The sequence below is a fragment of the Strongylocentrotus purpuratus genome, unplaced genomic scaffold (assembly GCF_000002235.5).
Source record: "Strongylocentrotus purpuratus isolate Spur 01 unplaced genomic scaffold, Spur_5.0 spur5_scaffold_18, whole genome shotgun sequence".
NCBI classification, from domain to species: domain Eukaryota; kingdom Metazoa; phylum Echinodermata; class Echinoidea; order Camarodonta; family Strongylocentrotidae; genus Strongylocentrotus; species Strongylocentrotus purpuratus.
In genome coordinates this window covers 32,874,653-32,887,555 of record NW_022145603.1, presented here as the reverse complement: position 1 = coordinate 32,887,555, position 12,903 = coordinate 32,874,653, and the positions used below count along the sequence as shown (strand labels likewise).

The 12,903-nt window shown below is 37.6% G+C and overlaps 1 protein-coding gene across 1 annotated transcript; it reads right to left on the bottom strand.

Annotated features, from left to right (window-relative positions):
* Window positions 1-9,183: 9,183 nt before the first annotated feature.
* LOC115925578 lies at window positions 9,184-12,047 on the bottom strand. Its single transcript, XM_030989721.1, has 3 exons — window positions 11,776-12,047; window positions 10,438-10,727; window positions 9,184-10,184 (listed from the first exon to the last, which is right to left on the bottom strand). The coding sequence occupies exons 2-3, from the start codon at window positions 10,672-10,674 to the stop codon at window positions 9,993-9,995; spliced, it is 429 nt and encodes a 142-aa protein (XP_030845581.1). The 5' UTR covers window positions 10,675-10,727; window positions 11,776-12,047; the 3' UTR covers window positions 9,184-9,992.
* Between the last annotated feature and the right edge of the window lie 856 nt (window positions 12,048-12,903).

Genomic DNA, 12,903 nt, shown 5'->3' with positions numbered 1-12,903 from the left:
TGTTAATAGAATGCAAAGTGGTCTATATCCCATTAATCATTTTTATTATGATGTCTCTCCTGGTGTTGGATTCAGGATAGGGTGGGGGGGGGTGGTGGTCTTAAGTCCAAAAATCAAGCAAACTATAAACAAATAAAATACAATTATAAATGGTCATCATCAACTCATCTTTTTATTATTTTAATCCCCATTTTAGTTTCGTTCTTTTTTATGTTGGGGGGGGGGGGGGCTATAAGCAGGTGCATCCTGCTCCCTGTATCCGCCAATGATGTATATTTATTATTCGAGCAAAACGATGAAGATATTTATTTTACCTGCTATTCAACACTTCCAACAAAGCTCTCCGGAGTTAAATTCCAGAATAAAAGCCAGACTATTGTACTTTTAGAAATTAGTGCCTGCATTGCTTACATGATAGTAAAGTACATAAATTGCTCCAACAGGGAAACGGTGTTCACAATTATGTTTAATCATGGATTCCATAGGAAAATGTCAACTTTGATCAAATGTGCGAAAATCGTAGGTCTATATCATAGGGGCAAACCATTGTTTGTATGCATTTTATATAAAATGTTTTGGCTGAAAATGTTTGTTTGGTGAAGAAAAACTACTTTGAACATTTGCAGCCAAATTATGCAAAACGCACGGGCATTTCCGGATAGGATCCAGGGGCAGAGTAGAGCCCTCAGATGCTTTCGAGTTTTCGGCAGTTTGAGCGACATAAAATTTAGTTGTTAATGAAGACGAAACATAACCCAGGTGTTACAAGGAGACTAAAAACAGTATTTTCTACACGGCACTAGGTTAATCATGCCCCAAATCTTGTTTTTCTGTAATGGATTGTCAGGGAGAAATGACACAAAGTATGACATTCTAAATCAACTCCACAAGAGGGCAGCATGTTACTTTAGTGACAAAATTAACATGGGAAGCTTCGTCTGGTGCTTTAAATAATTAGCTCGCCGTTTGTTGATATTTTCTTTTAGAAGAAAAAACAACAGCTTGTTGTCCTATATGCAAACTCGTTCATATTCTTGCCCTAACTATACTTTCAAACAGAATAGTTAAAAAGTCAGAGTTTATTCAATCGAAAACAAATAATGTATAATTGCAATGTAGAAATTACATTTATTTCAGAGTATGAAAACAGAAGAAGATAGAGAACAGGTCTTGTGAAGACCAGCGTTAAAGGACCAAAATCTTAGTTATGCCGGCCCTTGCAAGAAGAAGGAGGACCAAAAGGAGAAGAAGGAGAAAGCCGTCTTGACTCCATAACTATAATGAATTGCTGAAGCTTAAAGGGATAGTTGAGTTCTGTTGCAGAGGGCGCTATACAAAATAATTTTTTTGTAAGATAATGAACTATGAGGAAATTTTGAGCAAAATCAAAAGACTAATCGGTTGGTGGAAGCAACGAGATTTAACGATGTTTGGCAAAATTAAATTGTTGAAGATATATGTATTTTCAAAACTAAATTATGTTTCGTCTCTTATGACAGTCCCACAAAACATTTTTGAAAAAATCGAAAAGATTTCTTTTAATTTTATTTGGGGAGGGAGAGACAGAATAAAACGGAAAATATTATATCAAGATTACTGCGCTGGGGGACTCAGAGTAACGAATTTTAAGATATTTATCAAGACTCAGAGAATAATGTGGATCAAACGGTTGCTCCATAGAGAAAAGTATTCAGGTTGGAAAGTAACCTTTGACCACTTTTTCAGATCACTGGGGGGTCGAATTATATTTCTTTGTAATTATGATATAAATAAAATGGACTTGAAGGGTATACCATCTTTTTATAAAGACATGTTGAAGGCATGGCAAAAATTAGACAAATGCAGACACTTTGGAGAAAATAAGAATAATCCGATTATATTTAGCAATAAGTGTATATGTCTCAGCAATAAAACATTTTTTGATGTCGAACTATTACAAAAAGGTATACTTCAAGCATCAGAAATAATTGTTAGAGGTCATTTAAAACCGATCTTACATTTTTTAAATTTGGGTTTTGCAACTAAAAGCTTGCTTAGAATTCAAAATATCCTTTCAGCAATAAAAAAACGAATGGATACAAAGTGATTTTATGGAAGTGGACACTGAAAATTTTGAAATAGAATTGATGATATTTGGACGTTTACAGAAACTATGTGATATAAAATCTAGGCGGGTATATGATTACTTCATTGAAGACCTTCAAAAAGAGTATACATTACATGTTACAGATGGCAACTGTCAATTTGATCTTGGAATGACGGAGTTGAAAAAAACATTCACAAGGATAAAATGTGCAATGCTTTGTAATAAACATGGAGAGTTTCAATACAAATAATGACAAGGGGCTGTATATACGAAAAGAGAGCTCTTTAAATTTGGTTTTGAGTCAGACCATTTTTGTTCCTTTTGTAGACTAGAAGTAGAGACATACCAACATTTATTTTTAGATTGTCTTAAAGTTAAAAGATTATGGCAGGAGGTAATTCAAAAGTTACATTTAATCGAAATTGACATTGATGATTGAAAACCCATATTTATGGGAATATCCGGCAATACTGCTAGAATATTTGTAATAAATTGTATCATATTTTTAGTAAAGTATATCATTTTTATTTCTAGAAAAAAAAAGGAACTTTGCCATCTGTACAGAAAACAGTACATATGCTTAAAAATTACAAAGACGAGGAATACAAAATAGCCTTCAAAAAGGAGAAACTGGGGATGCACTTACAGAAATGGGAACAAATCGATGCATTTTTACTTTAATGGATGTGGGTATTATTATTAGTAGTAGTATTATTAATTCTCTCTCGTGTACAGGTGGACAAACCGGAACAGGTTGCATGCAGCGTGTGTGTCGGCGTGAAGGGGGGGGGGGGGGGGGGGTGAAGAATTTGTTTGGTGTGAGTTGAGGGAACAGGTTGCATGCAGTGTGTGTTTGTGTTTGCATGGTTGTTTATGTGTGTGAAAGGGGGTGTGGTGTGGGTGGGCTAGAGGGGGGGGGGGGGGGGTGTGAGAGTGTTGTGATAGGATGGTAATATGTAACTTTAAACCTTCCTCTACTGTTATTTTGATTATACACTGTTACATGCAAGACTTTTTTCCCCCTTTTTTTTCTATGTTCATTGATTGATGTAACTTATGAAATGTCTTGTATCAAAGATCTTGTTTTATATTGCTTATCTTGATGATTTCTTGTTATGTGAATTTCCTGTTATGTGAAATTATGAGGAAGGAAATAAAATATCATTTAAAACAAAAAAATCTACACTTTAAACCTTCCTCTACTGTTATTTTGATTATACACTGTTACATGCAAGATTTTTTTTTTTTTTCTATGTTCATTGATTGATGTAACTCATGAAGTGTCTTGTATCAAAGATCTTGTTTTATATTGCTTAATTTGATAATTTATTGTTATGTGAATTTCTTGTTATATGAAATTATGAGGAAGGAAATAAAATATCATTTAAAACAAAAATAATGAAAATCTGAGTGTCAAATTTGAAAGAACATAATATTAAAATGACAAGTTCATATTTGTTTGATCAAAATCGGTTCAGAGACGGCTGAAATATCCATAAATATAACGATTTCGTACCACCACAAATATTGGATATTTTGAAAAATTTGAAAAAAACCGTTGAAAAAAACGAAATAACGGCTTTTACGTCGTATTTCAGCCAATGCCGCTGTATCTTTTTTGTTGGCATTTTCGTGTTGCTTATATTACGCACAACCAGCTGGACCGTGTATTGTTATTTTTAATTAAAAAATTAATTAACGGTCACAGTGTTTTTTTAAAAATGGAGCTGTATTGGTATGATCGTATTGGCTAAATTCACACATTTTGTGGTCTAAAATTAACCGTTCATAGAAATTTTAGGTTCTAAAAGGGCACTAGAAATGTCATAGATAAGAATAAGAGCAATAACCATGCACTTTGAAGGCATTTGCGGTCTGAAAACAGAACTCAACTATCCCTTTAAACAAGAAGATTATCAGACTCACAAAATGCCACACCATCTTTTGTTATCAGAATTCTTTTCTATACACCTAAGCTTTAAGATGCAACTACCTACCAGAAAAAAAATACTAGACTTAAAAGCAAATTCTCCATATTCAAATTGCTTATAGAGTCCAAAATTCGATATTTAATTCATATCTTTCTATATGTATGTGATTAGACCTATTTAAAGATGACAAGCAATGCCCCCCTACGCCTCTTCTTTATTCGTCTCTTTCTTTTTTAACTTCTTCCCCGCTTGACGGTGCAATGACCAACAAATGGAAAATGCTTTAAACTTCTGACATATTTGCCTTGACATTTTTACCTTTGACATGTTTACCTGTGACATGTTTACCTGTGACATGTTTACATGTGACATGTTTACCTGTGACATGTTTACCTGTGACATGTTTACCTGTGACATGTTTACATGTGACATTTTTACATGTAACATGTTTACCTGTGACATGTTTACATGTGACATTTTTACATGCAACATTTTACCTCTCAATGTTTACCTCGGGCATTTTACCTGTTCCCTGGGAAACATTTATTTTACTCCGATTACATTATTCCATACCAAGACGTTTCATGCTAACAAAGCTATACGTAAAAAGGAGTTAGGGTCACGTTTAGGTATGATTGCAAATAACACTGTAATTGTATTGTATTATGTTTTCCATGAAAAATAAAATTATTTGGATCTTGAAACTTATATTTAAAGTTAGAACTTCAGTAAGTGTACGACATTGACCTATGGGCAATGGTCACCGGAGCATGAGTCATATGCAAATTGTTAATTCGGGCATTCCTATCTCTGCAATTAGTCCATTTGGATGAAAGTGAAACAAAATAAGAAAAACAGAATAGCAAATGTTAGAAATCAATCAGCTTTAAGGAAATGTATGAATATTTAAAATATGACATCAGATTCTCAAATGGGCAATTTTGTCAGTGGATTTTGATTTGATTTGATTTGATTTGATTTATTGGTTTCTGCAACTTTTTTCTCTTTTTCATCATACATTTTCATGAACATAATATGGTTTAATAATGCTAAATATATTATTCATTGCGGATGTAGTATTGAAAATAATATCGCTAGTGATATTCGTTTGTCTCGCAATGTGGTCAATAAGGAATCTAAAAGATCACGACGTTTCGTGCGCTTCTGCAACACTTCGTCAGGTGATAAAAACTAATGTAAGCACACATGAATAGTCTTGAACCAACCATCCAGTTCACATCAGAGATAGAGTGTAAAGGGAAGATAGCATTACTAGACACGACAACCATAGGCTCTCCACCTCAATCTATAGGAATTCTCCCACACAGACCAGTACATAGCGTTTGACTCTCACCATCCCATATCGGTGAAAATAGGTCTAGTGAAATGTCTATTTGACAGAGCTTCACGCATTGTGACAAGTCCACAACAGCCATGCAAAGAACGGACCCATGTTCACAGTGTACTGAGTCTCAACGGTTACCCACGCCGTTTTATACACAATACCAAGAATAGATCGTCGAAACCCAGGGATCAGAAGGTATACAAGACATTTACAGTCTTGCCGTACATTGATGGTGTCTCCCAACAACTCAAGCGCCGCCTAAAGAACCATATGGCATTCAAACGGTTTTCAGATCAGATACCACCCCACGTCAACAACTTACACGCCCGAAGGATCCAATTCCTCCACATAGACGGGACGGCATTGTGTACAACATCCCTTGTAAAGGATGTGATAGATCCTACATCGGTGAAACTGCCCGTACGATAAAAGAAAGAATCACTGAGCATAAGATGGACGTCAGGCTCCGCCGAACTGACAACTCAGCCGTAGCCGCACATGCTTGGGATAACCAGCATCAACCAGACTGGGACGGGGTTCAGTGCCTTTCCCAGGAACGGCATTGGTACACACAGAGGGTAAAAGAAGCTATCAAAATCTGTCTCAATCCCAATAATTTCAACAGAGACAACGGGATCGATATCCCCGAATTTTGGATGCGTACGATTCGCCGCCATGACACTCCCCGTCCAGCCGGCCAGCACCGGTCGATTCCATTCAGCAGACGGGCCCGGCCAGCAGCCCGTTGAAAAATTGAGCACCCTGTGCGTCGGCCAATAGACCAGTTCACGGTTAGCACATGGCTGCAATGACCCCGAATATCCACAGATCTTCAAAACATGAAGAGGTCCTACTTTGTACATTTTGAAATAATCACTCCTAAAGCGACGGAGATGCTACATACTTAGCCTTTGTTTCCCCTTTACAAAGAATACTTCCACCTGTATATCATGGAGTGCTCTACTTGTGCATAAATGAATAATGATTACATAACTTTCATGAGCACGTATCCAGTCTTCTGTCTCTGTATATTTCACAATTTGTTCTGCAATGACCTTTATCTGCTCATGCTCAGACTATAACCGTGAACTGGCTTATAGGCCTGGTGCATTAGCCAAACCAGCGACCGAACCAGCGGCCTGGTGATTAGTCGATCATCGTGTGCGTCGACCAATAGGCATTGTGCGTTATTGTTCCAATTATCGATCGAATTATTGACCGCTCCGCCGGTCCTCCCGAACAGTATAAAAGACCCTTGCTTACATTAGTTTTTATCACCTGACGAAGTGTTGCAGAAGCGCACGAAACGTCGTGATCTTTTAGATTCCTTATTGACCACATTGCGAGACAAACGAATTTCAGTAGCGATATTATTTTCGATTATATGGTTTGATCAAATATTTTAAGTGTATATAATTTTATACAGATAATATACGAAATTAAACAAATATATTGAATGCGTAATTAACATACATTAGATGCAGGAGGGCTACAGAAATGAGCAAAGTAGTGTCACGGCCCTCCATCTTAGAACGGGTCCTGGATGCTGGAGGGCTGGCCTGTCCCTTGCCTCTATCACCGTCATCTGACGAAGAGTTTGCCATCCTGACTAATGCGAGCGGTTTATATTTGGCTTGTGGTTTAGAGGCCCGGACGTGGCTCCGTTTTCCCAAAGTATATGGGTGTGGAGATGAGAGGTGTTTTGAATAGCTGGATGCGTATTCTCTATGACAGGGTTATATTACGTCAGTCTATGGAGACTCAACTAATAACTCGTTATGAAACGATGGATTGTTTAACTGTATACTTTAATAATACAAACATAAGTCAACTTCTCCAACACGTTATCATAGTTGACACCGACACCAATAACCTGGATTAATCTCTGAAGTAGTAGAAAGCAGGGATTTCCTTTTGTAGAAACTCTATTCCTCGTTTCCAATCCTTTTCCTTATTTTAGGTCAGTTGGAGCGGAGCGGAGAGTTCGCTGTCTGACCAAGACGAGAGCCAGCGTCGGAGTAGCGAAATCACCGTAGAACACCGCTATCTATAGTCTCCGAGAGCTGTTTTACGCATGGTCCGTCCGTAATAGCGCTCTGAACTCTTACGCCCCAAAAGCTTACTGCGCCCTCTACGTTTTCTGCAAGATAACCAATTGTAACAGACTGGTTTGTTATAGTAGCTTGACTTGCCCGCAGCCCTCAACTTAGATACAACAATAAAAATATAAATAAAAAAGAGTGTGACTTGCAGAGAAGAAATGGCAAAGAGAGAGAAGGAGTGTTGGTAATAATACAATAAATCTCATACATCTGCTGATTGAATGCAGGTTCATTCATGAATGGATAAACGGTGGTAGGTCATGGACGATTACACATCATTGTTGAATATAAAGTCAATGTACACACGAACATGAGTACAGTGAACTTACACACGACAGGATCAATACTTAGAGAATAACATAGTTTTAACAGCCTTCTTAAAAGAATACAATGTCCTAATGTTTGTTATTACAATGGGCAAAGAGTTCCAGATGTCTGGGCCGGCGTGTCTAATGGATTTGAGAGCCAATGCGGTTTTTGGATTTCTTAAAGCTTATCAGTACTATTTAAAGGAGAGATTAGACCGCCCTACAAGGTCACTGGACAGGTGGTTATCTCATCAACTCAGCTTTCAGTTAACATAAGAAAGAAAGGATCATGGGGAACCAATAGTCACCGATTAGGCATTGTTTAATATAGCCCTTACAAAAAAATCTCTATGGTACACCATACAAACACCATAGCAAATCTACCATAGGCTACCATACAAACACCATAGCAAATCTACCATAGATCTACCATTCATTTACCATAGAACTAATTAAAATAATTGGGACAAATTTATTCATTTATTCAAATTAGGCCACACCTACATATTCTACCATAGAGCCACCATTCATATACCATAGAGCCACCATAGAGTCATCATTCATCTACCATAGAGCCACCATTCATCTACCATAGAACCACCATTCATCTACCACAGAGCCACCATTCATCTACCATAGAGCCACCATTCATCTACCATAGAGCCATCATTCATCTACCATAGAGCCACCATTCATCTACCATAAAGCCACCATTCATCTACCATAGAGCCACCATTCATCTACCATAGAGCCACCATTCATCTACCATAGAGCCACCATTCATCTACCATAGAGCCACCATTCATCTACCATAGAGCCACCATTCATCTACCATAGAGTCACCACTCATCTACCATAGAGCCACCATTCATCTACCATAGAGTCACCACTCATCTACCATAGAGCCACCATTCATCTACCATAGAGTCACCACTCATCTACCATAGAGCCACCATTCATCTACCATAGAGCCACCATTCATCTACCATAGAGCCACCATTCATCTACCATAGAGCCACCATTCATCTACCATAGAGCCACCATTTATCTACCATAGAGCCACCATTCATCTACCATAGAGTCACCATTCATCTACCATAGAGCCACCATTTATCTACCATAGAGCCACCATTCATCTACCATAGAGCCACCATTCATCTACCATAGAGCCACCATTCATCTACCATTCACTACCATTCAAAATACGCAACAAAATGTTATGCTTAATTGTAGCATTTTGAAATGGTAAATTCAGAATGGTAGTTTGGATCTTGATCTATGGTTAGCAGAATGATGGCTGTAGTGCATTCTATAGTACACAGAATGGTGACTATAATATATTGAATTTTTGAGAAATCTAAACTTAAATGTTAACTTACAATACACACATGATGCTTATTAAAAAAATGAATTGAATGAAAGTGGCAGGATGTATTTGGTTTATATCAAAAGTTGTATGCATGTACATATGCTAAAAACTAAAATAAAAGGCAAGTAAAAAATATATCACATAAACATGTACACTACAAACTAAAATGAAAGGCAAGTTCGTAATTGCAACACATATTACTTGGACTTATTCTACTAAGATGTAATAAATACCCACATATATATCACCCTAGTTCCTCTAAATAATCGGCAAGTTAAAAAGAAACAACTAAAATGTCATATACAGTGTGTACGTAAACATGACTAAAATGAAAGGCAAGTTAAAAATATATAAACATGTACAATAAAAACTAAGGCACTGAGTTGCAGCACAGGATTGTTCTAAAACATTGTATAAACATGTACAATAAAAACTCAAATGAAAGGCAAGTTCATAATTGCAACACATATTACTTGGACTTATTCTACTAAGGTGTAATAAATACCCACATATATATCACCCTAGTTCCTCTAAATAACTAAAATGTCATATATAGTGTGTATGTAAACATGACTAAAATGAAAGGCAAGTTAAAAATATATAAACATGTACAATAAAAACTAAGGCACTGAGTTGCAGCACAGAAATGTTCTAAAACATTGTATAAACATGTACAATGAAGTTCAAGTCAAAGAGGTTGTATGTGAGTTCGAAGAGGAGCAGAAAATACAAGCCTTGCTGCTCATTTTTGGAGTCTCTGAAGGCGATCAAGGTCCCTCTGGCTGAGAACACTGAAGGCCCAACCCTTTCTATACTCAAACTGTTTACATGATTTTGATAGACCATCTGTGTCAAACAATCTCCCCTGTATCGATCGGTATCACTACCCCCACCCCATGATTCGATGTGTAACCTCGTCTATGCCATGTTCCATCGTAGGGCACTGCCACGTCCACATGATCATTTTCCCTGATGGTCAGATCCTTGTCCATGGCCCTTTGACGTAGGCATGCTGCCACCTTCTTCTTCTGATCCTTACTGGTCTGCAAAAAAAAAAGGGTTTGTAATAAATAACAAGTAAATTTCAAGTTCCCTCAGGCCCCTTACTTATTAGACCCTATTACAAATATTTAGATTTCATTAATTTTCATCCCGGCTTGATTTGACAAGAAGGGATATTGATGTACATGTATTATACTGTCTATCGACCATAACTAAGAAATAAAAATATGTTTGGATTAAATGTACGTACAGCTAAGATAATGTAATGAAGAAAAAACAAGGCTGGTGACTAACCTCTTGGGATAAGGAAGATAAAGTGGCTATGTGCCTGTTGTAGCTAGGGGCTTCGACTAGTGGGGCTGTTCCGAGGATGGTCAGCAAGTCGCACAAGCTATCCCGTGCCAAACCAACCTCCGTTGCTGCCAGAGTAGCTCTGCGGTTTATTTCTGCAGACTTTCCACGTCCTTCGCATTCATTTTCTGATGAAGAGAATGTCCTCTCCTTCTTGCAAATGAAGCAACCAAGGACCATGGCGCAGTTCAACTCATTCCTCTTTGACAAATTCTCCAGAGGAATGAGATGCCCTGTAAAAGATATCCAAAACACTTTATGGAACAGGGAAAATATTTTGAAAAGCACAATCCCCAAATAATAACAAAGTGCTAGTTATGACATACATGTAGTATGTTACACAAATACACATTTTCACAGATTTCACGACAATTCCGATGGCCCCACTTCGATTCACCATAAAGTAAAGGAGGGGTTTTTCGGCCACTTAAGACAAAATCCTATTTTTTGGACTCTTTACTTCCTATTTATTATCATTTCTTGTTCAAATCATGAAGCAAATACTATTATTATTTAAACAAAGAAAGAATCCCAGAAAAAAATTATGAATTGCCATGACAACATTCATTTCAATTTTCACTGTTTCGGAGGTAGTTTTCGGCCTAGCGAGGCAGTTTTCGGCCGCATGTACAAAGTCAATAGGAAGCAAGCAAGCGCGCCATGCGTTTCACCACTGATCTATAGCACTAGCGGCCGGAGCAGGTATCCCAAGCCGGAGCTTCCCGTGCCGGAAACTACCTCTGCGGTGATCAGAAATTGGAATCTGAATTAGACAGAGATATCGTGTGTGCGCTGCGGTATCCGGCTGCATTGATTAAATACATGCGATGAGATACTTTTGAGCTTGCGACTCACACAAAATCGGACTCTAAATCTGAAAAATACGTGAAATAAAGCTCATTTTATGGTACCCATATTCCTTACACGCGTAAGATACTTAATTTTTCAGATTCGGGGAGCGGGACCGCCGATTACATCGCTAAAATGTGATATTTTAGGATATATTTTCCATTGCAAATGTGGTTCTTCAGTGACTCTGGCATGGTATGGTATGTGTGGCCAGTGGGATATATGATATGCTGTTATGCGATGGATTTTACAGGGATTTTACCATGCATCCAACGGATCGGCCGAAAACTGGTGATGGTCGATTACCCCCTCCTTTACTCTATTCTTAATCATTTGACTTGGCTTTTTGAGCCATTCACCCCTTGAGCATGCAATACAATCTCAAAGTAACAGTTTGCAAACTAAAAATATTGTTTGATAGTAAGTACATACCTCCCAGACACACGTGAGCCTTTTGCAAAGCAGCTGCAAGTTGTGGGCCACTAATGACGCGGATCTTCACATGTGGGACCAGGGCCAAAAATAGGGCTGTCCAAACACTTATTCAGGGAAAGCTTCCTCGATTTCTGAATTAGCTGTTAGTTCTTCTGGCACCTCTCCAGCATTCATGTTACTCTTCTGTAATATCTGGTATTGATCTCCTTTGAACACCTTCCTCTTCCTCACATATTTTGGAGTTTTGCGAAGCATTTTCAGTGAATAGAAATTGGAGACCAACGGCTAGAAGAGTTATTCAAATCTTGGGCACAAGGTGGCAGCAAACAGCCCTTGTTATCTACTTTCTGCTGATATACATTACTTGTTACAATTTGGTTTAGAATTTTTCATTTAATGATTTCTTTAATTGATTGAGACTAATTGAGTGCAAACAGAGGCAGTGGAGCGACTTCCAAAGTGGGGGGGGGGGGGCACCAACAAAAAGGGCACTTTCTGGAGAAAATAAATAGGGCACCTACAAAGGGAAATCTCAAAGCGAAAATATATATTTAAAAAAAAAACATTTGTATATACCCCCTATATTGTGATTAGATTATCAGGGATGATTTCAATATTTTTTTTATCTTTATAAATAAGATTTGTGAGGTCGCAGTGCGAAAAATTACATCAATTATAAAGAAGAAAAACCCAATCCTGATGGGTTTATTACATTATCATAACAGAAGACTGAAAAGACCTTTGATAAGTACCATAATTATAACATCTAGAAATGCGGGTGTGCTTTGGGTGATATTGCTCTTAGTAGCTGGAAATTAGGGGCACGTGATGAGAGGAAAAGGGGACACTTATCGAAAAGGGTGACACTTATTAGAAAAAAAAGGAGCACATGTCAAGTTACAACGGGTAAATATCAGAAGGTGAAAATGGGGCACGTACGTATCATTGTTAAAGGGTAATTATCTGAGGTGAAAAGAAAAGGGGCACTTATGAGAATGAAAAAGGGGCACTAATAATAAGGGGAAATGTTCATTTGTTGTACGAAAAGGGGCACCGATCAGTTTTTAATAGGGGCATTTAATACGAGGGGAAGGGGGGGATTTATGAGAAGGGGGAAGTGCAGGC